The following is a 25,930-nucleotide window of genomic DNA, read 5'->3' as shown; positions in this document are numbered from 1 at the left end:
CCAAAGGAGGGTGACTAAAATGGTCAGGGGTCTGGAAACCATGCCCTATGAGGATCGTCTTAGGGAGCTGGGTATGTTTAGTCTGGAGAAGAGAAGATTAAGAGGTGATATGATAGCCCTATTAAAATATTTGAAGGGGTGTCATATTGAGGAGGTAACAAGCTTGTTTTCTGCTGCTCCAAAAATCAGGACCCAGAACAATGGATGCAAGCTACAAGAAAAGGACATTAGGAGGAACTTCTTGACAGTAAGGGCTGTTGGACAGTGGAACACACTCCCTTGGAGTGTAGTGGAGTCTCTTTCCTGAGAGGTCCTTAAACAGAAGCTGGATGGCCATCTGTCTGGGATGCTTAGATTGTGATTTCCTGCATAGCAGAAGGTTGGCCTGGATTACTCTTGTGGTCGCTTCCAACTCTATGATTCTGATCTAAAGAAATTTGTTACTTGTTTGGCTTTGAAGGTATTTATTTTAGGAGAAGCATAGAACACAGAAAACATTTGATGCTTTCAGAAGAGGAAATTCCAGGGCACTGTGCATTCATACAGTGGACATTTTAGCCTCACTTTTCGTTCCATGCCTTGTATAGTCCTGTGTGTAGCTACACCCATGTGTATTATTTTACTTGAAAGTCTCCAGGAGAGACCAAGGGGTCCTCCTCCTCCTCAACCTGCTGGGCTTCCTCTGCTGCTCCATCCCAGGCACCAGCCATGGCCAACCCAGATGCCTTCCTAGGCAATTGGTGCCTCATCTCCAGTGAATGCTTCGACGAGTACATGAAGACACTGGGTGTGAGCATACCAATGAAGATGCTGGGAGGCATGGCTAAGCCAGATATCACCATCAGCAGGGAAAGAGATAAATATATGGTGAAAACAGAAAGCACTTTCAAGACATCAGAGTTCAGCTTCAAACTGGGAGAGAAGTTTGGAGAAGATACGATAGATGGCCGGAAAACTCAGACTCTTATCACCTTAGATGATAACAATGTATTGACCCAGTACCAGCAGTGGGATGGCAAAGAGACCCACAATAACAAGCAAGATAGTCGATGGGAAACTTGTTGTGGAATGTGTCATGAATGGTGTCAAATGTACCCAGGTGTACCAGGAAGTATGAAGACACTGGCTTCCATTTTGAATTCGGAGCTTAATGACATACAGTTCAGTTCCAGGAACAAAACTAGCCAACACTCCATATTTCCCATCCCTTTCCCCCTTCCATCCTATTTTTTAAAAAGCATTTTTGGGAAATCAGTACTGTATACAATTAAATTTGAGTTCTTGGTGTAACTACTAAAACTATTAAAGCTGAGAATTTCAATAATAATAATAATAATAATAATAATAATAATAAGTCTCCAGGAGAGACATTTTCCCCTTTAAATGGATCAAATGCTCCCTTGTGTGACTGAACATAAAAATACATCTTTTTTCAAAACCAGTAGTCACTTTCAGTTTTGTTTTGTGCATTTTTTGTAGTCTGTGCAGCTCCTGAAGGGTCCCAAGGTCACACAATTGGTGCCCACTGCAGTTGCTCAGCAAAATTCTAAAGACCAGCATATATACAATGGCTTTGGTCCAAAATACCACATGCCATGTACTGCACACTCAATGAAGCTTTCCTCCCCTCTTCCTGCTGTAGTAAGTTTTAAGTGAGAGTCAGGGGACCTTTCTGGAAGAGGGGAAATTCCATTCACATAAGGAGCATGTTGGATCCAAGCCATTTTTAATACGTTTTAATAATAATACGTTTTATTTATAGACCGCTATTCCGCAATGATCATAGCGGTGTACAGTAAAAATTGAATACAATACAAATACAAGGTGACAAAGGAGGGAGAAGTCTCGTCCTTCAGGCAGTCCCTGATGTTGCTGGGTCTGCCTGATCGCTCCCTCTGAGGCCGAGATGACAGTTAAGGAGGAGTTAAGGAGTTAAGATGACAGTTAAGCTCTTTTTGCCCAGACTATCCCCTTGATCCATAGCTATATGCTTGTGTGATTCATTTTTCAAGTAATCACAAATACACATGGAAGGAATCTTGTAACTGCAGTAGTTGCAGTTCTACGAATTGTACTGTCTGGATCCATAATCAGCCTGTACCCCTCTTGTGTCCTCCCTGTATATGCATAGCAGAAGGAATGCCAGGATAGTTTGCATACAAAGTGGTGCCTAGACACTATTTCGTATCCTCCCTCTCTCTCATCAGTATGTCATCTCCATTTAGTAGTCCAGTACTGATTATTATTATTATTATTATTATTATTATTATTAACCTTTATTTATAAAGCGCCGTAAATAAATTCATATTTCTTCTCTTTCACCTTTTCTATAGATTCAGTGGAAGCTGGTGAGAAGCTTGTTCAAACAGCGTTGGATGCATTTGGGAGGATAGGTATGGGTTCAAGATCGTGTGGTTTAATGCAGAGCAGGGTATTTAATGTAACATAGAGTAGACTTGGATGTTTGAGGACTCCTGTCTTGGTTAGACTGTCACTTAGTCCATTAAAAAAAAGTTAATGTCTGGAAGTTAATGTCTTGTCACAGAAAATGACTTTGGGAGCTGGGGATGTTTAGCCTGGAGAAGAGAAGGTTAAGAGGTGATATGATAGCCCTGTTTAAATACTTGAAGGGATGTCACATTGAGGAGGGAGCTAGCTTGTTTTCTGCTGATCCAGAGACAAGGACCTGGAGCAATGGATGCAAGCTATAGGAAAGGAGATTCCACCTGACAGTAAGGGCTGTTCGACAGTGGAACAAACTCCCTCGGAGTGTAGTGGAGTCTCCTACCTTAGAGGTCTTTAAACAGAGGCTGGATGGCCATCTGTCGGGGATGCTTTGACTGAGATTTCCTGCATTGCAGGGGGTTGAACTGGATGGCCCTTGTAGTCTCTTTCAACTCTATGATTCTATGAAGTAATAGCTTTATTTAGATTATTTAATGATTAAATGCCTTTGTGAAATAAAAACCTGCAAATCAGTAAATGCTGCAGTGAGCAAGAGATTTTTACAAATTGCTCTTCCCCACAGTATATTGGTTGTTAATAATATTTTACAATTTTACTTCAAAGTAATTCTGTGAAGAAAGAAATACATTTAACATAGACTTACATAAGCCACACAAGATTCAAAAGGGACAGTGGGATCAGAATGAGAGAATACATTTTCCCCACCAAACAAATCTGTTTCAGTCTATTTAATTTATTTCAGTTGCAACTGTATCTTCTTGCTAATTGTAAAATGGCAGATAATTTTATGTGTATCAACACATAGCAGATGTGCCTAACTGTCTGAAATTAATAAATGGTGCACAAAATTATCAATAAAGGAAATAATTACATTGAAAACAACCATGTATAAAAGCCAACATTTAGCTTCAGATAATGTTCTAGCCAACCTTTTTCTTGCATCTTAATTCTTTAAAATGTTGGATTAACCAACGTTAAGTCACGGGTGTTTGTAAAGTAATTATGGAAAAGTTTAAAGTGTATGATTTATAGTGTGAATGGAAATATCAATTCCCAAAATGACAACAGTCAACCTGTTTTAAAATTAGGCCAGAATTGTATGGGATCCTTACTTGGGGACTGGTTTGTGTTTCAAGATTTTGTGGCATCATGTTGTGTGCTTCCTTCTCCCTGATTCTAGCAGCCAATGATGTAGACCAGGGATGGGGAAAATGTGGTTATCAGGTATTCTTGGACTGCAGCTCCCACAGTCCCTCATCCCTGGCAGAGGATGATGAGGATTGCTGTCCAACATCAAATGGAAATCTAATATTTGCTCTCAGGTGATGCTGATTATATTATTTGTGGAACAATTTTATCCAGAGGGATAGCAGCAAACTTCTAACAATCTTACAGCACCTTAACAATTAACAAATTTATTATGGCAGTATCAACAGCTCCATTGATAAAGCTACAACCACGCTGAGCAATGAACTTCAGTTACAATAAAAAAGTATTGATGTACAATAAAAGTATATTAGGATCCTCTTTGTCCAAGTGACATGAGTCTCCTGCCCAGGGAGTTTCTCTCAGAACAAGAGACTAAGGTGATAATAGCATAGGTAGAAACTCTAAGCTATGCCCATACATTAGACATTATGGATCAATTTCTCAGCAAGGTATCTTTTTCATATACCAACAGCTTGACACTTTGAGGCTAAGTAGCTGGTGACCTGAGCCTTGGACTTCATGTAGTAGCAAATGGTTAGCATAGCATGCATCAAAATGTCCTTGTCCTTTGTTTTAGAATTATTACTTCACATCAGTGACAGTGCACCTGCATTAGGATGAGACTGTTAAGCCAGTTATGTACTGTTCTATAAAGTGAGCAACATACATGCACTACATTTGCCAAGGTTTTCATAAGTATTAAATGTGTTTCAAATGAAAATGTTCCTTTCATTCTGCCAATCCATTCCTGCAGTGATTCAAAAATTCAATCTGCACTGAGGCACCTTTGAGCTTTTGAGAAGTAAAATTTTTATTCCTGAAGTGTGTGTTTTCTCAGTGTCACAGGAAAATACTGTGAGACATTACTTATAACAATAATAAATGTAGTGATATTTTGAAGCCATCCATAACTGGGTAGTAACAGAAGGATGTTCTGGGTTTCAGAACATCACCATGTTTTCATTTATGGGTGGCTTGAGTATGTCATTATGTTTGTTCTTCTGAAAAGAAATTTTCTAAGCACTGAACTGGCCTGGCCAGCTTTAGTAAACATTTAATTAAATGTAAATAATACAACAATAAATAGACATTATCAGGCATGCCCAAACTAGGAGTGTGTGTACATATGTGTGTTTGTACATTAAAAAAAATAATTTTGTTTACTTTTATTTTGCAGATATCCTGATCAATAATGCTGGGTAAGTAGATCAGAACATGAAGTTGTTTTTAACCCACAGTTCCATTATTCTATTACCCTTTTCACTTCATGATTATTTTCCTTCCTTTTCTTCCATTTAGGATACTCAGGGACCGTTCATTCACTAGGATCAGTGATGAAGACTGGGGTGAGTTGATAAAATAAAGTCCAGGGTTTGTTTGTTTATTTTTTTTAAAAAAAAATAGAAATAGCTAAATTGCATTTGCAAACTTCACATATGTACCGTAATCCTTCAAGACACATATGTATTCAACTCCTCAAATTCTTTCTAGATATTATTCACAAAGTTCATTTGAAGGGCTCCTTCCTGGTAACCCGAGCTGCATGGAATCACATGAAAAACCAGAAATTTGGAAGGTAAATGGATTTGGCTGGTTATTGAATATCTTTTAGATAGATGTAAGATTATGTCAAGATTAGTAAAAGGAAAAGTACTTTTTACTTATACAGTCGTCCCTCCTGATTCACAGACTTGGAGTATGCGGTCTCACTCATTCGCGGACAGCAAGTGGGGAGAGTAAAAATGGTTGTGTGCCCAAGGTGTGCACACGGCGGCACACACAGGAACATGCTGCCATTCAAACCAGTGGCGATTCCACTAGTGGCATTTTTCTGGATTTGCAGGTGGGGTGGGGTGGGGTGGGCAGAATGGATACCACAAGAATCGGGAGGGACAAGTGTATTGCATTAATATCTGTTTTTCAATAAAGCTTTCAGAACTTTTATTTAATATTATTTGAACATTTGCGTGTCTTTTATTTCTTTTTACGAAACCTAACATGGTTCACTATTGTCAGACAATTATGAAATGTTGTCCTAAAAGAACAATAATAATTTCTAACAAAAATAATTCTACTAATAATACTAATCAAATTTCATATAACATGTTCAAGTGTTCAGATTGCTTTACATGCTTTATCTTGTTGTAATCATTGCACCAACCCTGTAATGTGCAACTGGGCAAATTATGACCCTGAGCACCACACCAGGAAATGGAAATACAAAAAACATCAAGACAGGAAGTGTTTTGATGAAAGATGGAAGAGACTGTGACCTTTTGAGGTGGGGTCTTCAGGAGTGGAAAACTTTCCCCCCAGATTTCAGTGTGAGAGCCATTAAGAGGTTCCATTAGGAGCTGGGAGCTTTAATTTTCCCACTCATGAGGTAAAGTTTAGATTGTATTAAACAACACATTTTATTAGTTAAGACATTTCCATACTGCTTTAATTTCAAAAATTCCAAAGTGGGTTCATTTATTTATTTATGTTCTTCAGCTACAAAGGCTCTCAGAGCAGTTTACAGATTGTTAATTACCATATATACTCATCTATAAGTCTAAAAATTTATGCCCAAAAATTGACACCAAAATTCTAGGTTGACTTATTTACAGGTCAGTATGGTAATATGATAGCAGCTCTTTCAGATCTCCCCATGCAATTTCTGTCTGTCCTGAGCCAAGCAAATAGAGTCCTTAGTGATTGACTGATTGCTGTTTGTTTAACAGTCCCTCTCCCACCCTTGCGTGCTTTGCTGTCTCGGGAGTGAAGGCTGAAACACTGAAGCCTCCTATTGATTGCTGCTTCCCTCTTGCCATTCACATACACACACTGAAGAAGCCTCCTAAGTTTTACATTCATCCTATCCATGGGTCATGTCAAAATCCATAATTTTGGCCTCAAAATTTGCCCTCGTCTTATAAATGAGATTGACTTATAGTTGAGTATATACAGTAGATAATTTCCTCACCACAGGCTTACAGTCTAAAAAGGCATGGCACAGAAGGGGGTGGGGATGAGGAAGGGGATCAAGTCTCTCTCTCTCTCTCTCTCTCTCTCTCTCTCTCTCTGAGGCCAGTTGGAATGGAGGGAGGGTCCTCTGTCACTGTTTAGCAATATTGCAGTGGTAAAACACACAAAATAATCAGTAAGATGTAATAATAAAAAAGTGATAAAACAAAAAAGCAATAAAATATTTCCCTAAATATTGCATGGGGTAGGAAGGAATTAAGGCTGCATGAAAGTGACATGTCCAAGGCCAACTGGTGAGTTTGTGCTAGAGGCCAAGAACTGACGTATAACTTGCTGATTTGTATCTCCTTTCTCTTACCATTAACACTTCACTAATTTTCCACAACTCTCAGAATGTGCTGTCAAAAAAGCCTGCTTAAAATGAACTCTAAACATATTTCAAAATATCTGCAAAATTGGCCATAGTACATCTCTCCTATGTTTTGCAGTGTCTCTGGCAACTATAAACCGGCGGTCTCTTCTGGTTTAAAAACCAAGCATCCATATACCCTTAACTCTTAGCCTATTTGCAATATGCTTTCAGAAAAAAGGGAGTTTCTTCTCATTCTGCCACATTTCTGTCATTGCCTATATCTAGTCAGTTATCTGATATGGCACTTCTTAAAAAACAGCATAATCTACATCATGTAAGAGTTAAAATATTTGCCATAAATTTATGCTGCTGCTCTGTTTTCAGGTGACTTTGTTTATTAATTCACTTGTGATGGCTCCCATGTTCTTTTACGCTACCTTGATTTCAACTCTATGCGTATGTGTGTATATAAATTGTTCTCGCAATTTGAATTTTGAATTGTTTTGAGAAAATTTAAGAAATTTCCTCCCAGGATTTTTTTTTGCTGCCCTCACCACAGTCTTAAATATTTTTATTTGGAAGTAAGTCCCTCTGGCTTCAGTGGGGCTTACTTCCCTGGCAGGTGTCCATACTTTTGCAGACTAAGTGACTGTACGTATCTAGGTCATATGCAACTGTTGTCCATAGAATTAGGATTATCATGTAGATAACGTTCTGAGTATATCCCTTAATCATGACCACTTTAGTGTGAACCCACTCTCAGGATGAATAAGAGAGATATGTGGAACAAAATACTCTCTAATGATGGGCCACTTACTGGCACTTCCATATCTTGCTGAATGATCTAGTTGCCTCTTACTGATTAAGTCTGTAAATCACTTTTCCAGGTGTAGGAAAAAGTTACCAGTAATGCTTTTAGCTTACTGTTCCTTCTCATAGTAGAGTTCATTTTAGTTGCTTTTGCTGACACATTCTCCTTATACCACCTTTTAAAACTTTTATTATTATGCTATTTTAACTCATGGATTCATTGTTTTTTCTTCCAAGAATAATTATGACTTCTTCAGGTGCTGGGATATATGGAAACTTTGGTCAGGCAAATTACAGTGCTGCCAAGCTTGGTCTTTTGGGTCTTGCGAACACCCTTGCAGTCGAAGGCAAGAAGTACAACATCCATTGTAACACCATTGCTCCTACTGCGGGATCCAGGCTTACTCAGACTATTATGCCACAAGGTAAGTAATTTTAAGTGCTGTTAGTAAACTGGCAGATTTATTATGGTGAAATTGCTCTGCTGCTGCTTTGCATCTGAATTGTCTTTTCCCCCTTTTTTGAGTGAGCCTTGTATCTGGTCTTTAAATCACTGGAAATAAATATTTTAGGAGTGGAAAGTAAAGTACTGTCCTTTCCTGTCTTCCCTTAAGCTAGTAGCACCATCTCTCATAATACCATCTGCCATTAGCAAATGAAAATTAATATATTTAAAAAGTGATTTCTTTTAACTAGTCTCCAGTGAATAAAGAGAACAAATGCAATATAACAGTGTGTAGAGAATAGGCCTACCCATAATTATTAGCTATAATATCTAAAAAGAGGATCTCAAGACTCACCAGTATAGTAGTCTTCATTGCAAGAGTAGTTTGTCTGTTTCTATCATGTGATGAGGATAAACTTCCCTAAGCCATTGTGGTCCCTACTGGAAATAGTATGCTGCCTAGATGAATCTCTAGTTTACATGAACATTTGAACTAGACTCCTGCTTCTTTTGGACCTTCCTAGATATTAGGTGGTTGGGAGAAGGGTAAGCCTTCTAGAAGTTGTCAGACATCTGCTCCCTCTCCATCATCTGTATCAACAAGAAGAGATAGGACAGCTGGACAGCTGTAGGTTGTGACATCTGCCTTAATTGCAATGGGAACAAAATGTCATTCGAACTCATTTCATATTACTGTAGTGGTTCAGGATTAGAGAGAAAATGCAGATATAACAAAAGAAGAACTATTAAATACTACTTTTGAAGAGCATATGTTGTGGTTTAGTTGGCTCTGTGAAAGAAGTGTGAGAAATTTCCTGTTTCTTTATCTTCGGACTCTATACAAGTAGCTATTGCCTGCTTCCACATGAAACAGTTAACATGTTGTGATCATTTCATTTTTAAAGCACCTGCTATTCCATAACTTCCCCTTGGATGTATTGTAGTTAGATACTTTTGCTGTCACTTGACATTAGTGACATTGGAATGGGCTCGCCTGTTTATTGAACCTTATCAATCCCGTGACCATCTTCATTATTAAGTAAAGCTAATGTTTGAAGTAGAAATAGTAATGATAAACATAAGATAAATTTACATAGATTCAACAAACCATTGTAAGTACATAAATATATAAAAAATATTTGACACAAGAGGCATGCTATCCTTTACAGCTGAAGGTTAGTTAGGCATGAATTTCAGTCCTAATTCAATGGAAGATTGGTAACAAAGGCTATAAATAAGGCAACACTTTAAAACAGCTAGGTATGTTTTTGTTGTAATATTTATTTATATCCTGCCTTTTCCCGAAGGCGGCTAACAATAGTTAAAACAAATACAGTTAACATTTTACATGGTACAAAAGTTAAAAAGCAATTAAGCTATTAAAAACCCAGTTTAAAAACACAAACCATTACAAACAAAACCACATAAAAGTCAATTTCAGCGTTCTCCATCTTCTTCAATGATTAGAAGAGATATGAAAGTGGAATTTCTTATTGTATGAGAAATCTCAGACCAGTTGACTGATTCTGCTTTTGATAAGGAGTCTTTACAAAATACATGATCTCTACATTGGCTTGTTTTGATATTTTACATTTGCTCTTTAAAAAAAAGGTTTCCTGGCATTTGAGAAAATGTTTCAAATGACTCACAAAGCATCTTGATCTCTGCTGACGTGTTAAGTAATGAAGAGTCTGATCTAAATTGCCTATCTTGTTTTTATCCATATAAATAATGTCATTATGGAGCCAGAGTGATGTAGTGGTTTGAGTGTTGAACTAGGACTCTGGAGACCAGGGTTTGATTCCCTGCTTGACCATGAAACCTGCTGGGTGACCTTGGGCAACTCACATGTTCTCAACCTCAGAGGAAGGCAATGGCAGTTCCTCTGAACAAATTTTACTAAGAAAACCTCATGATAGGTTCAATTAGGGTTGCCATAAGTCATAAATGACTTGAAGACACACAACAATAGCAGAGTTCTTTTATAGTCTGATATGTTGGATTGTTTAACAAAATTCTTTCTAGTTGTGGTTTCAGCAAAAATAATAAAAACTGCTGCATAAAAAGTGCAACAGTTAACAGTATTATGAAACAAGTAATTCTCAAATTAGTTTCCTTGCACAGCTCAAGATCACAGATACTAACTTCCTATCCATAATTTAGATCTTCTTCTTTCTCAGTGCAGATAATTCCAGGGACTGCTGGAAAAATCTTAAGATTTGCACTCTCAAAATTAATGTTTGAATGCCTCACTTGCCTTTCTCCTTAAACTTCAGGTTGTTTTAAGGATGCAGTGATGTCTCATCAGGCAAAAGGATATTACTATGGCCTTGTACACACGGGCCCTTTAGCACGTTCTGGCGACGTGCTAGGGTTGACTCGGTGCGCCATTTTCAGACGCCCCACAACCATAGGATGTCACCAGGACGTCACAGCTGTGCAGCGCCGTATACATGGTGCGCAGAGCTGTGATGTCACTGCTGCGTGCCTTCCAGATGGGTGTGCGCGCCAGTGATGTGTTCGCGCTGCCGCAGGCAGTTTGCAGCAGCGCTAAAAGCCGCTTTTTAGTGGTCCTTTTGTTTCTGTGTAGCCACGCTGCGCAATTTGGTTGCTGCGGAACAGTTATGCAGAAAAGAGAGGCAGCCGCTGGCCGCCTCTTTCTGGCGGTCTGTACCCTGCCTATCCTACCTTGTTCTGACACATCAACTTTTTAACCTTTAAAACCATTTAGTGCTATGCATCATATAAAATAACATCATTGTCTACAAACAGCAAATGAGGGTTTTCTTAAAAATCAGTAACCAAGGTACAGAACTAGAATCTGGAAACCATGGGAAAAATAAATGTGGTACATTGAAGTAGGGAGTTGTATCCCTATACTATATATCAGTGTACCACATTTATTTTCCCCATTTGTCCCATCTTCTAAGTACATTGCGCCCATGTCATGTGTGCCCATACACGGCTTTCAGCATACACTGAAAACTGCGGCTGGAAGAGGGAATGGTGCATGTGCCCATGGTGCACGTGCTGTGCCGCAGGCATGAGCCTGATTGTTTTCAATGGGTCTCCACCGTACATGGTATTTACCTTATGCAGGGGTGGTGTGGTCCAGAACGGTGAACAAATGCTATTACATAACTTTCAGCTTCTTACTTGATTTCTTTGTATTTTATTCCTCCTGTTCTAGAGTGTATAAAATCTACATTTATGGTATATGATATTTTAAATTCAATCTTTCCTAGATATGCTGGATGCTTTTAAGCCAGAATATGTGTCTCCTCTGGTCCTTTGGCTTTGTCATGAAAGTTGTCAAGAGAATAGCGGATTGTTTGAGGTAATTCCCATGTGTTGCCTTTTCCTGGGTGTGACCCACATTGCAATTCATCACACTTTTCCCTATTTTCATGTTTGTACTCAAAAACAACAGTGATTTTGAATGCTGTTGTTAAGCCATAAAAATGTGGGGCTTCTTAACCTGAAACAGATGGGCAGAAACAGCTGTTTTCTCCATGGATTCTTGCATAATGATGAGACAGACAAGCATTTATAGCTATAGCATTACATTGAAATAGTTAGAATTTCCCAACTGTGTTTTAGTAATAAACATAGCATAGTCCTTAGACAGGTAGGGTATGATGACAGAAATCCAGAATGGTCCAAAACAGTATATTGATAGATGGATCCCCAACTATTTTCTCGTTAATCCTTGAAAAGGGGGGGGGGGGGTTGGTTGCACTCTGGATATATAAATTATCTGTTATATGTCATTGGTTATCATCATTGTCCCATGTTCTAATTTTGATTCATTTTGATGAGTGCCATCATTTGTATAGCCAAAGTGGCAAGAACCATTCACAAGACAGAAGTATCAGCAGATTACCAATAATCCTAGAGTGTACAGTAATTTATATTTTATTTTTAAAAAGACTAGAAAATAACCTGAGTCATGAATTTGCAAACCAAGATCTGAATATGTAGACTGTCCACAGAATAATGATGACATTGAGAAAAAAAGCTGAAAAATTAGTGGGAAGAAAAATTAAAAATACAGCTGTCAGCTTTGGATGTGGTATAACATCCAAGTTTGTTTCATAACAGTAACCATGATTTTCCATTTTTCATAGAATATCAGATATGGTTAAGTAGGGGCTTCCTAACTGGATTATTCTCACAATAAAAGGAGGAATAACAAAGAGTTGTGGACCCAGGCAAAAGGTTCAGGTGTAATAAGCCAAAATATGAAACTATTTTCTCCTGTACCTAATTATAAAGGAATTTCAGATATTGCCACTTACTGATTTTTGAATTTCATATTGTAGGTTGGAGCTGGATGGATTGGAAAACGTAAGTGCATTAAACTGAAAACTTTAAATAATGGTTTTTAAAATATGGATTGTTCCAATATGTATGTGTCTTGCTTGTTTTTTTAAATTGATATATGTTTTTAAACTAATTATTGTATTTTTAACTGATGTTGTATATTTGTTGGTCTGTTGTTCTTCCCCACCTCAATCCATGAGGAGAGGTGGTTAAGAATTATTATTATTATTATTATTATTATTATTATTATTATTTCCTCCCCAATACTGCAGTTTTAACATGTAAATAAAATGTTCCATATTATTTGGTCACTAGTTTTTAAAAGTACAGTAGCCCCTCCGTTTTCACAGAGGATCCGTTCCGGACATCCCTGCGAAAACGAAAAATCACCAATATTCAAGTCCCATTGGCTTGAATGGCAGCACACGCCCGGGGGAGCATTGTGGGTGTGTGCCCCATTTTGTCCCCTCTATTTACCACCCGCGAACAGGCAAGGGACACGGACTCCAAGTCTGTGAAAACGGAGGGGCATCTGTATTTTATGATAGTTCTATTCAACTATATAAAAGAAACGGTTTAGTTTCCTCTCAGCAGTAGCACACTATTGTTATTATAAGAAATTGACTGCCACAGTTGGACTCCAGTGCCATATTGTGTGACTGTGCTCAGTTATTGCATAAAACATTTCTGTAGAATTTGCATCTGAGCATTCTTCACAAGTGTTTTATGATTATTCTGTTGCATAAGGGCTTGAGTTTTTCCATCATTGAATGCAAGCCACTACAGCAGGTTGGGTAAGTTTGAGGTTCAGATGCAGGGGTTTTTTTTAACCCCCTGGGATCATCCACAGGCTGCAGCCCCACTGCAAACGTGTTTGTAATGGTTTTCTTTGTGGCTTTCCACAGAATAAGTTGGTTTTTATACGTTTTTTTCATTTGGGCTGGGGATTTGTGATGGAGGTTGCTGGCAAGACTCTGGGCTTAGAAAAACAGGTGGATGGGCCTGGATGCTGCCTGTGAGCCACATGTTGTTTACCTCTGCAATAGAGGTTTGTGAACTTCAATTGGATGTTATTTGAAATTAAGAGAGGCATGCATTCCTTTTTGCATCATTTGTCAGTTCTTACTATTTTCATTATTTACACCTTTTTTACATTTCTTAGGCCTGTTACAGATTGCCAAAATAAAGCTGCTTCAGGTCTCTTTGGAGGTATGCTATTTAAATGATGCATGGGTCCTAAGAGTCTGGAGGTCGCGCCAAAGCCATTCCTAAGCACTGGAGTGCAGCTTTGGTGCAGCTTCCGGATTCTTAGGATGCATGCATCATTTAAACAGCATACCTCCAAAGAGACCCGAAGCAGCTTTATTTTCGCAGTCTGTAACAGGCCTTAGATTGGTTTTATTGTAGAGCTCTAGCTAAATGGTGGGTTATTAATATTTTAATAAATAAAATAAAAATATTTTGGAAATCAACAGGCAGAAATAACCCGGAATCTAGTTTTTGTGGATAATCTGGTATTTCACAACATCAAATAGAAAAATTTTTTTCTTAATGCTGCTTGTTTAGTACGCTGGGAACGATCCCTGGGAGCCATTGTCAGACAGAAGAACCATCCAATGACACCGGAGGCTGTACGAAATAAATGGGAGAAGATCTGTGACTTTGATACTGCAAACCACCCTCGGACTATCCAGGGTACAGACAACTTTAAATTCATGACACTTTCTGTAATCTTATCCTCATCTTTCCAAAGAAGGAAAAATGTCCTTGTTTGTATTTTATTCTTTGAAAAGTAATCAACCAGAGTGTTATGGTACATGAATCACATTGCAGTCCTCATGGTGTTAGGCCTTATAATACTGTGTATGAGAAAAGAATGCTTAACTCTCTTCTCTAGGAGTGCCTTACTTTGTTTAAACCATGCAGTAGTTCATGTTTTCTGAAGAACAGCAGTAGTCTGGCAGTAATGTTCTTGTACTGAACTAATTGCATGTATGAATTAAAAGATACAGCTGTGTTAGTCTGTAGACTCAGTACGTAGTCTACTGAAAGAAAGAAATTGGCAGCATGAGTTTTCGTAGACTTCAGTCTATAGCAACAGCAATAGCAAGTACATTTCTAAACCGCTTATCAGTGCACTTAAGCAGTTTACAAAGTGTAAGCTAATTGCCCCCAACAAGCTGGGTACTCATTTTAGCGACTTCGGAAGGATGCAAGCCTGAGTCGAGCTTGAGCCTTGGCTGGTATTGAACTTGCAACCTTATGATTTGTGAGTGAGTGGCTGCAGTACAGGCATTTAACCACTGCACCATCAGAGCTCCTCAGATACATTTAATTGCATGTATTGTATTGAAATAGAATGAATACTTTTTGACTTGGGAGTAGGTACGTCAAAAGATCCCCCCCCCCCATCTTTTTAAAATTAAAATTTGAACACTTGACTTGATGGGTCACTGTCGCTATCAAAGTCCATAACACTGTGTTTGTTAAAGGATATCCAAAGTATACTCATTTCAAGAGCAAGACATTTTTGATTATGTGGCTAGAAATAATGTTAAGCAGTCTTCTAATGGATCAGATCCAGGATAGCCAAATTTAAGAATTCATCCTAACTCTGGATTATGCTTGGAATTGGGAACAAGATGGTCTAAATTATGTACTAGTGATAGACTAATAGTTACTTTTAAGTGAAGTTCAGACCACAAAACCTGGTCCAAAATAAGCAGGCTTTGTATCACTTTTACAGTCTTGAGAAATGAGACTGGTGCACATAGGCTAATTGTTGGAGGGGTGGGAGAGAGAATATACCAATAACCCAATATTATACTGTTGGGTTATTGCCCCTTTTCTTTGTCCCCAATCCCACCATTATACCCTGTTGGATGACAGTGTAATTCAGGGGTCGGCAACCTCCAGCCCGTGGGCCGGATGCCGCCCGTGGAGGCCTGGCGACCGGCCCCTGGCTGCTGTTGCCGCCTCTGCTGCGGCCACCCGTCACAGCTTTTCGCCGCTCTGGGTGCCGCCATTTTGGGCGGCGAAGTCTCGCGCGACCTCCCTGCCATTTTGGGCGAAAAATGGCGGCGCCCATAGCCCCAGAGGCCGCTATGGGCGCTGCCATTTTGCCACCCAAAATGGCGGCGCCCAGAGCGGCGAAAAGCCGCGATGGGTGGCCACGACGGCAGCGGTGGCGGGCCTCTAGGAGGCCCGTTGCCGTCTCTGGGGCCCTCCAGGAGGGCTCCGAGGGTGGCAGGCGGCCTCTGGGAGGCCCGCTGCCGTCTCTGGGGCCCTCCAGGAGGGCTCCGAGGGCGGCAGAGGGCCTCTGGGGGGCCCTTTTCCGTCTCTGGGGCCCTCCAGGAGGGCGGCAGGGGGCCTCTGGGGGGCCCTTTGCCGTCTCTGGGGCCCTCCAGGAGGGCTCCGAGGGCGGCAGGGGGCCTCTGGGGGGCCCTTTGCCGTCGCTGGGGCCCTCCAGGAGGGCTCCGAGGGCGGCAGGGGGCCTCTGGGGGGCCTTTGCCGTCGCTGGGGCCCTCCAGGAGGGCTCCAAGGGCGGCAGGGGCCTCTGGGGGGCCCTTTGCCGTCTCTGGGGCCCTCCAGGAGGGCTCTGAGGGCGGCAGGGGGCCTCTGGGAGGCCTGGTGCCGTCGCTGGGGCCCTCCAGGAGGGCTCCGAGGACGGCAGGGGGCCTCTGGGAGGCCCGGTGCCGTCGCTGGGGCCCTCCAGCGCTGGTGGGCCCCCCAGCTTTTTTGCTGGTCTCTGACGGGGCCTGGGGCCCCGTCAGGGGCCAGCAAAGATGGGAAGGCCTCACCCCCCGGAGGGTGGAAGCTCCGCCCCTGGCATGCAGCCCCGCCCCTGGAGGGTGGAAGCTCCACCCCCTGGCACAAGGCCTCACCCCGGAGGGAGGAAGCTCCACCCCCGGCACGCGGCCCTGCCCCGGAGGGTGGAAGCTCCACCCCCGGCAGGTGGCCCCGCCCCGGAGGGTTGAAGCTCCACCCCCAGCTTCGGCCCCCCAGTCGCCTGAGGGACAGCAACCCGGCCCCCGGCTCAAAAAGGTTGCCTACCCCTGGTGTAACTCCTTCATAAAGCATCTGTATTTGCTCCATATTGATTTCTTAAAATACAAGACGGCAACTGAGGCACTGCCTCCATTTTCTCCACCTTAGCAGAGCTAGTCTGACTCGTGACCCCCATTTGAGAATCTGCCAAAGATTATTGTTATCTAGTTTATCTATCTAATACTATAGTATTAACTGTTTGTAAATATGATGTATGCTAAGTACCTTTAACATTTTGATACGATAAACTCCAGCTACGAGATCTAATACACAGAATAGCTAGTTCTTTCTCCATATAGAGTGTTTTGATGCACATGGACACACATAAACACACACAATGGATGCATACATTGTGTATTTACAGTATATATATATATATATATATATATATATATATTGCTTGTTGAAAGTTATGACTGTATTTTAACATATCAATAAGAATACAGTTTTTTGGGTACACTGTACCTTATATTTTCTGCTTGGTCAAGAATTCAGCTGTAGGCTCCTTGCAGCATGGCTATGATTTAGACAGGGAAGCCTTTGATAAATCTCTCATCTGAGAGAATTAGCAAAAGAGGCTGGGAAAATGCCTCACATATCTGACACACTAATTCATTTAATTTTTCAGTATAATAACATTAGAAAGTTTCCCTTGGTAAGAGAGCCCCTCTCCTTAATGCCTCAAGGCACTGAACTGTTAAGTAAGGAAAACTAATTAGAATATTCACATTAAAAATGAAAGCTGTGTTACTTTCTATCTGTGAGTTCAAGCTGTCCCAAAAGGTTTCATTACAAACTATTACCAGCATTAATGTAAGTAATTTAACGCTGTGAAAAGCTATTATATACTAAACCATCATATATAATTATCCAAAAATACCAATTAGTGTAAGCACTTACCTATCATTTGTAAGGGTAACCTAGAATTAGAACTGTAAAGTATGGCTCAAAATGGCGTGTGGATATTAGAGTCAGATTGTGTGGTCTGGGGTTCATTTGCTGTATATTAACAAGCACAGGAATTTGGGCTATATCATTTTCAAAAGTGATTTCTTTCTCTTTAATGACCTGACCTTAATTGGACTTGATATGAATTAAATTGGACTTAAACCTTAGCAATGAAAATAATAGTGTTTTGTTTTCTTGCTATAGAATTACAACATCTTTCTCCAAAATATTATTAACGAAGATAGCCATAAATGCTCCATTACTGTGTATATAATACCTCATTTGTACTGAATTTCATTTGTCACAGAATGAAAGAAAAGAAAAGAAAGAAAGAAAGGGTCCCAAGGTGTCTTGAAGAATAAGAAATGTACTGTGATGCATAGGTTTCTGAATAGTGCAGGGATCCTGCATGGATAGAGGCTGCTTCCTGCTGCAAAGAGTTGTTCTCTTCATATATGGGACATAGTCAACAGTGATGGCAAAGCAGGACAGAGAACATGTCCTCTCCCTTTCACAATAGTCTTTTAGAAAGCTAGAGGAAGATCTGTCAGCCCAGTCTTGTGTTAGGCTAGAACATGGGCAAACAATGGTGGTCTCCAGATGTTTTTAGACTACAACTGCTGTAATGCCTTACCTTCATTGTGCTGGCTAGGGCTTATGAAAGCTGCAGACAATTTAAAAGGACTGCACCTGAATTGAGAAGGTCATGCTGCTCTCTTTAATTCATCACTGTCAAGAATAATCACAGTGCAAGAAAACTTACTGCTCACTGGAGCTGGAGGAATTCTTGAGGCAGAGTAGCAAGAGAGAAACTGCTGGGGAACAAGTGCTGCCAATCAGAAAGCCAATCTTTGGTCTAAATTCCATCCTTTTGTTGTTGTGAAGAAGCACACTATTGGTCTGCAGTTTCACAAGGTGGAGCGGGATGGGAAGCAGTGTCTCACAAGGAACTAAGTAAAACAATAACATCCAAAATACACAAAACATTGATACCTTTATCAAGACAAACAGAATATACAAAATACATGTTGCAAGCTTTCACTGGCTTCTTCATTAAGGTGTTAAAAATTTTACAGGAGGAAAAGAAATCATGACAGTGTTTGTCATAGGCCTGCATTTTGTCAAGGTATTGTAGCTGTTCTCAGTTAAGGTGGTATGAAGGATATTTGTGCAAGCAAGCCCCTCCTCCTGACTATGTGGGTACTCAGGAAATAAAATTTAAATTCCATTACCAACACAAAAAGGTACTTCTCTTGAGATCCAAGCTGCCTGAGTCCTTTGTGAAGCTACAAGCCCCTTTATTAGGCAGCACTCTTCTCCAGCACCCCATCTCAAATGAGTTTATTTTCTTTCTGTCAGCTTTCTTCACTGTCCAACTCTCATATCTGTATATGATGATGGGGAATATAATAGCTAGATGATTCTAACTTAAGTAGTCAGTTGTATATCTTTATACTTTACGATCTTGTCTAGTTCTTTCATGGTTGCCATTTCTAGTCTTCTTCTTATTTCTTGACTGAAGCCTCTGTTCTGTTCAGTGTTTGATCCGAAATGCAGGAAATGTTTAACTATTTGAATTTTCTCATTATCTAGGTGGAATTTATTTTGGAGATAGAAACCTCAGATGATAAAGTCCTAGTCAATTGTCCCTGTCTTTCAGATTCTCTTGATGTGGCTAAAATGCAGTATCTTACATCCATAAAGCTTCCTAAGGCTTTGCTGGGAAAAGCTGCTGGCAAAGAAGCAGATCATTACAGTCTTATTTTTAGTTAAAAAGGCTGCCACTCATTGTTTCTGCGCTGAATAGTAAAACACTGTTTTACCAAAGAATTTTATTAAAACCGTTCTGACATCTGCTATCATAAACACAAAAAGTAAAAGCTGGCAAGAAATTCAGTTAAATTCAGTTAAAATTGAGTTAAAAGCAAAAATCGCTACTTAGATTATTTTGTTGTCTTCATATTCTTGAGGTGATACCAGCATTCCTTAATTCAAGTGCCACATTCTAGTGGCATGCTGGGTTCTCTCATTTATAATCTTTGTGCCCCCTCCCTCAAAAAAATAGTTTAGCTCACCATTTATTTGAAGGGAATTGAGAGAATGTGACATTTTTCAGGTTATTCAGGCTGCAGTCCAAGTGCAATTTCTGCATTTTCTGCACTTGTTCAGAAGTAAGACCCTCTTACGTCAATTAGGCTTATGTGCAGATAAGTGTGCTTAGTATTGTAGCCTTAGTGAGCACTGTAGCATGAGTCAGGATTTGAACCTGAATTTTCCATTGCAAGCTGCATCCCTCATATGTTGATTGACCTTCTTGGCTAGAGAGTAGATATGATTTGAATAACTTTACTTAACACAGTGATCCCTTGTTTAGGAATGCAGAGCACAATGTTTCTATCATAGCATGTGGGGCTTAGATAGTCTTACTTGTCAAGCTGTTAATGGCCAAGCTGATAACTGTCACAACGCACTTAAATTTCAGACAATTAATGTAATCCAATTTCCTTAGTGTCTTGGCTGGAGATACTGAAAGTGTGACCTTGCATAACATGAATGACTCAGCCTACTCAATTGCTAAAATATCATTGTAAATCTAATGCATATAGTGGAAATGTAGTTTCCTGTGCTACACAGTAGAGGGTCAGTGCACAGTACTGTAGCACTCATTTTATGATTACTTATTTTTATGTCTGTGTTTGTGTATGTGTATGTGCTTATTAAAAAAAAAAAAAGGAGCCCTCCCTCCAGTCCATCTGCCTTGGTCCAGGCCTCAGAAGGAGAGAAGAATCTGCTGGACTTGATCCCCTCCCCCCCACCATTCCCTTCTCCTTTTGTGTCATGTCTTTTTAGATTGTAAGCCTGAGGGCAGGGAACTGTCTATTATTCCCTCTGTTGTAAGCCGTCCAGGTTCCCAGTGATTGGACGGCATATAAATACATCCCATTATTGTTATTGTTATTGTTATTGTCAACCTTTGGCGATCACACAAATTTTATAGGGTCTTCTGAGGCAGGGAATATTCAGAGATGATTTTGCCAGTTCCTTCTTCTGAAATGAAGCCTATAGCACCTAGTATTCATTGATGATTTCCTATCCAAGTACTAACCAGGGCTGACCCTGCCCAGCATCCAAGATCAGACAGGAACTGGTGCCTTTAGGGTGTTTAGGCAAGCTCCTTCTGAAATTGTATACCAGACAATCAAGTATAACCAGTAACTACACCCAGGTGACATTTAAACACAGAAGACCATTTGGTTAAAGCAAATTTCAAGCACAGGCAAATCAATCTTTTTGCTTTTTCTGATCCAGATCAGCCTTATGCAGGCAGTTTATTAAATGCAGCCCTGTACCCAGAATTAATTAGCTAAAGTCATGTGTAATGTAGACCTGAGAAACACTGGTACATTCCTAAAATATTATTCATTACTTGTACTATACTGTTTTACATGCATTAGGTCAGATGTTCAGCCCTTCCTGCATCTGGAAGTCAGGTTATGATGGTGTCAGCTTGCTTAAGAAAATGGGAGCACCTGTTAAAAGTGTATGACTGTCTTCCTACTTTGGTCCCCAACCTTTTTGTCACTAGACTTCAGCTTTTAGTCTCTCAGGCCTCTGTCTTTCCACTAAAACATTCCTTTTGTATCTGGGTCTGTTGAATTGCCTGTGTTTAAGCATTCCACTACTGACCCTTCTTACAAATCACTTAGAATTCTCATTGACATTCTGTGACATTGTAGCATCTCATCTCAGGAAGACAGATTGCATGAAAGATGCTGGGTAGTTTGCCTAACTGGAAATGTAAGAAAGTAAATTTTAATTAAAAATGATTATAACTAATTCCAAGTCTTTTGTACTCTTTTATGAAAGAAGATTCTTGTTCAACGATCCATATGTGTGACAGTTATAAAATAAATGTAGAACACAATAGGCTTGTTCGATTTATATTTACCAATGGCCGTTACCTGTACTTACCCTGGACAACGCTTTCTGCATCCAAAATGGAAAAAAGGTCTGCATTAGCAAGTGCTTTATAAACTACATGCACATAGTAAAATATACTGAGATCTTTAGAACAGAAATGGAGTTTTTCCCCCTGAAATGCCTTCTTGGCATTTTGTTACTTTGGTGGTTGTTTTTGCTCAGAAGGTGCTCATGGAAAGGTTCTTTACATATCATTTTTTAAAAACAGGTTTAAACCCCCTTCTCTTTCTCTTTTCAGAATCAGTCAGTATGCTGAATGATGTATTAAGTCAAATAGAATCTCAAGATGTCTCCCCAAATCCCACAAGCTACAGTACATCAGCATTCTCCACAGGCTTTGACCCTGTAAGTAAAAATCCTTCTGCAAGGTACTCAGCTTGAAGTCATCTAGTTGCCTGAAGCCAAGCAAAGCTATTGTGACTTATGACTCAGGAGAAATAGTTGGCTCAAATGGTCATTTTAAAAAAATGAAATCAGAGTGCCTTTCCTCCACCATTATTTTTCTGTTGTATTAAATAATATTTATGAGTAATCCAATTATTGGATGGATTAGACTTGGAACCTGATGTTCTGGAGGACTGAAACATTTTGGTTCTCAGATTTTGTTGGATAGGTGTAATTTCTTTGCCTTGTATGGTTCTGCATTGTGCACATGCTAACATAGTAGAAACTCTAGAACTGCAATTTCATATTTCTCTTATGAATACTGCAAACAACCATTTTGAGAAGCTTAGTATAATTTGAAGGGCAGAAACATTCTCTATCCTGAGGTTGTTTCCACGTAATAGGCTTATACTTTTCTCTGTAAAATATGATCATTAAGCGAATGTAACACTGCAGTATCAGTAGCCTACCTTATAGGGAAAAAACCCTGAACTGTATTAGTTTAGGCAGCAGAGAATCAGTATAGTACTGTAATATTTAAATTGAACATCTCAAGAGATTCCCTCTTGCAGCCAAGAGAGATTTGTTTGTTCTTCATTGCTGTCCAGACTCAGTGTCTCTGCATGTGATCTATTACATATAGCCAAATTTGGCTATGGATTAAAATCCAACACAGGGCATGACAATCTCCACTCAGTAGAAATTTGCCCCCCTGTGCAGCCCCTCCCCCCGTGTTCTCTCAAAATCTACTCCAGAAGATCACCCAACCTGCCAGATTTGGGAAGTACATGGGCAACTAGAGGGGAAATCTCCCTTCCCAATTAAGCTAATGGAAGCCTGCAACAGAATAATTAATTTAATATTACCTGACTTGGACTATCACTCTGAAAATCTGGGTTCGATTCCTCGCTTGGCCATGGAAACCCGCCTTGGGAGAGTCATACACTCTCAGCCCCAGAAAACATTTTCATAGGTTTGCTTTAAGGTTGCCACACATTGTAAACAATTTGATGACACACAATAAAAATAACATTTGCTGCTACAGATTGAGTCTCTCTTATCCAGAATTCAGAAATCCAAAATATTCCAAAAACCAATACTTTTTTGAATGGCTGAGCTATTGACACCTTTGCTTTTTGATAGTTCAGTGTACATGGATTTCTTTTATGCACAACATTATTAAAATATTACATAAAATTGTTTTTAGGTTATATGTATAATCACCTGTACTCAACCTGTACTGAATATCAGTCAGAGAATAGACCTTCCTGGCTTTTTAAAGGCTTTTTAAAGGTAGATGTGAAACACAAATGAATTTTGTGTTTAGACTTTGGTCCCATATCCATGATACCTCATTATGTAGGTGTGGGCAAAAATTCCAAAAATCTGAAAAAATCTGAACTCCAAAACACTTGTGTTCCAAAGTAGAGACTTAACCTGTACTGGATATCCAGTACTGTACTCAACTTGTACTGCGTATCAGTCAGAGATTAGACTTTCCTGGCTTTTTCAAGGCTAAAATCAAGCGAATGTCTTGGTCTGTGTAGCTGAGAGTTCAATTTGGATTTAATTCCAGTTTTTAAAATGTGCTTATATTTCAGCTTTACATTACACTTAGGCCAAATAAAAGTGCTAGACCATTTTTTTTTAAAAAAAGGACCATATCTGTTTTACAGAGCAACATTCATTCTTTGTAGCACACTGATATCCTGAGAGGGATTGAGAAATGATCTCTCTTCCTCTTCATTCTTTCAGTCTATTCTTAAATACCTAGATGTGTTCTGATATAAAGGTGAGTGGTTATTTACCATTGTTTAGGATGTCATGACCTTCTGAGTGTTTGGAATGTAGTAGCTAAACACTAAGACGCACAGCATAATGTGTGCTTTGTCTTCCTTTTTCATAGGCAAATGCTATTGGCAAGAAGTTACCTCCAATTACATATGAATACACTTATTTGCAACCCATCCTGTATGCACTTGGTGTGGGCATGTCCACAAAGGATCCAGACCACTTGAAATTCCTATTTGAAGGAAATGACGAATTTTGCTGTCTTCCTAGTTTTGGAGTCATACCAGCTCAGGCTTCCATGTTTGAGGGTGGCTTGACTAATATTCCAGGACTCAGTTTTGATTTCACAAAGGCAAGTATATGCCAATCAGTTGACTTTATGGATTGCTATTAGTATATAGCATCCATAACAATTGTGATAATAAATTTAGCAATTGGAAAAGGTTTTCAGATATTAAAATCTGAATTGTTTCCTTAATTCTACATGTGGAATATATAGGTTGGCTTTGAAATAAAGCACCACAGTCGTTAACTCAGTCGTTCTTTTCCCAGGAGCCCTTTCATAATACATAATTCTGGTGCTATTCAGTGAATCATAGAGTTAGAAGTGATCACAAGGGCCATCCAATCTGACCCCTGCTGCACAGAAATTCAGCAATTTTATTCCACTTTAACTGCTGTGGTTCCATCCAGTGGAATCCTGGGGTTTATAGTTTATGAGCCAGGATTGCTATTTGGCTGAGAATTCTAAATAGCCCTCCCTAAATTGCTAATCCCAGGATTCTTTAGTATGTTGCCATGGTAATTAAAGTGGAACCATAGCATTGTAATTATGCAGTGCGAAAAGTCCTCTGGTAATTCTTTCCATTAAAATAATTGGAGAATGATGAAGCTGTTAAATTGTTAATACCAGTAATAATTCAGTGGATTCAAGACACCAATTGTGAAGCAATATTTGAATGTATGATCGGCCCACCATAGCCACAGATTCTGTATCCATGGATTCCAACTTCCATGGATTGAAAATATTCAACAACAACAAAAATCCAAAGCAAGCCTTGATTTAACCATTTTATATAAGGGCCACCATTTTACTCAGCCACTGTATTTATTGGGACTTGAACATCCACAGATTTTTATTATCTGCGGGAGGTCCTGGAACAAAATCCTACAGATACCAGGGTCCCACTGTATTAGAGCTAGTCTACACATTTAAAATACCCCTCATTCCAGTCGAATAGAATGTGATCCAGCTATACACGATTTGTAGGAGTTTTGGCTTTTTGTGCACACACCGTGAAAAATTCTGAAACTGCTGAAAAAGGCTTCACGGTTTTTACCAAAATACTCACTGAAATCAACAGAAATGTGCATTATCACACATGTGGCTATCTTCCTGCTTTGCATGCATTCGGATGGCTATGCATTTTTGGCAGAGGGAGGTTGAACAGATGCAAATAGATGTGAAATTTACATAGGAAAGTGAAGACAACCATCAGTGTGAAAGTGTGAAAACACACACCAATTTTCATACTGCACTTGTGTATAGACTAGCCCCGACTTCCTTGGCATCACATCATATTTTATCAGTCATAATACATTTTATTCAGATGTTGAATACGTTGTGCTTTGCATATCGTCCACAGATTCCAAGTATTTTTTTACCTTTTCCTTTCAAAGGGCTAACAAAAGGTGCAGGGACAATGATGAGGTGTGATTATACTACATTTATTTAATACATTATAACATTTCTTAGTGAGAAAAAGAGTAAATTAAACAAAGAACAACCTTATAAATAGAAGTCTGGGAAAATTTGGGGGTCCTGTACCTAATGTATACAGTTGGCATGTAATGTCCTCGGATTCTTTATCCATGGATTCAACTGTCCGTATTTGAAAATATTTTTAAAAAAAACACCAAATACCCCCAAGCAAAGCTTGATTTTACCATTTTAGATAGGAGACACCATGTTACTATGCCATTGTATTTAATGGGACTTGAGTCATGGATTTTGGTATCCACAGGGTGTCCTGGGACCAAACCCAGCATACCAAAGGCCCACTATGTACTTCAGACTGATGATTTGTTAAATGTAAATGATGATGGTGATGATGATAATGCCATTTTATTTCCATTCCTTTTCAACAGCAAACGTTTTGATGTCTTTAAGAGAGAAAAAATGTAAACTTCATCTTTATTCTCTTTAA

At 39.5% G+C, this 25,930-nt stretch overlaps 1 protein-coding gene and 1 pseudogene across 2 annotated transcripts in view; both read left to right on the top strand.

Moving 5' to 3' along the window:
* The window catches only part of HSD17B4 (hydroxysteroid 17-beta dehydrogenase 4), a 98,988-nt gene that overhangs the window by 19,979 nt on the left and 53,079 nt on the right, over nucleotides 1-25,930 (top strand). For both annotated transcript variants that reach the window (XM_089491805.1, XM_089491813.1), the window contains exons 4-13: nucleotides 2,334-2,393; nucleotides 4,853-4,874; nucleotides 4,975-5,021; nucleotides 5,167-5,251; nucleotides 8,042-8,229; nucleotides 11,495-11,586; nucleotides 12,572-12,596; nucleotides 14,139-14,267; nucleotides 21,787-21,893; nucleotides 23,839-24,075. In XM_089491805.1, the coding sequence (XP_089347931.1) occupies nucleotides 2,334-2,393; nucleotides 4,853-4,874; nucleotides 4,975-5,021; nucleotides 5,167-5,251; nucleotides 8,042-8,229; nucleotides 11,495-11,586; nucleotides 12,572-12,596; nucleotides 14,139-14,267; nucleotides 21,787-21,893; nucleotides 23,839-24,075 (992 nt within the window). The remainder of the gene's footprint in view (nucleotides 1-2,333; nucleotides 2,394-4,852; nucleotides 4,875-4,974; nucleotides 5,022-5,166; nucleotides 5,252-8,041; nucleotides 8,230-11,494; nucleotides 11,587-12,571; nucleotides 12,597-14,138; nucleotides 14,268-21,786; nucleotides 21,894-23,838; nucleotides 24,076-25,930) is intronic.
* LOC149323750 (fatty acid-binding protein 5 pseudogene) lies at nucleotides 709-1,117 on the top strand (annotated as a pseudogene).

Source organism: Sceloporus occidentalis, unplaced genomic scaffold (assembly GCF_023333645.1).
Source record: "Sceloporus occidentalis isolate IW3139 unplaced genomic scaffold, rSceOcc1.0.p SCAF_1, whole genome shotgun sequence".
Classification (NCBI taxonomy): Eukaryota; Metazoa; Chordata; class Lepidosauria; order Squamata; family Phrynosomatidae; genus Sceloporus; species Sceloporus occidentalis.
The sequence above is the reverse complement of the archived record's forward strand: the minus strand, read 5'-3'. Positions and strand labels throughout refer to the sequence as shown.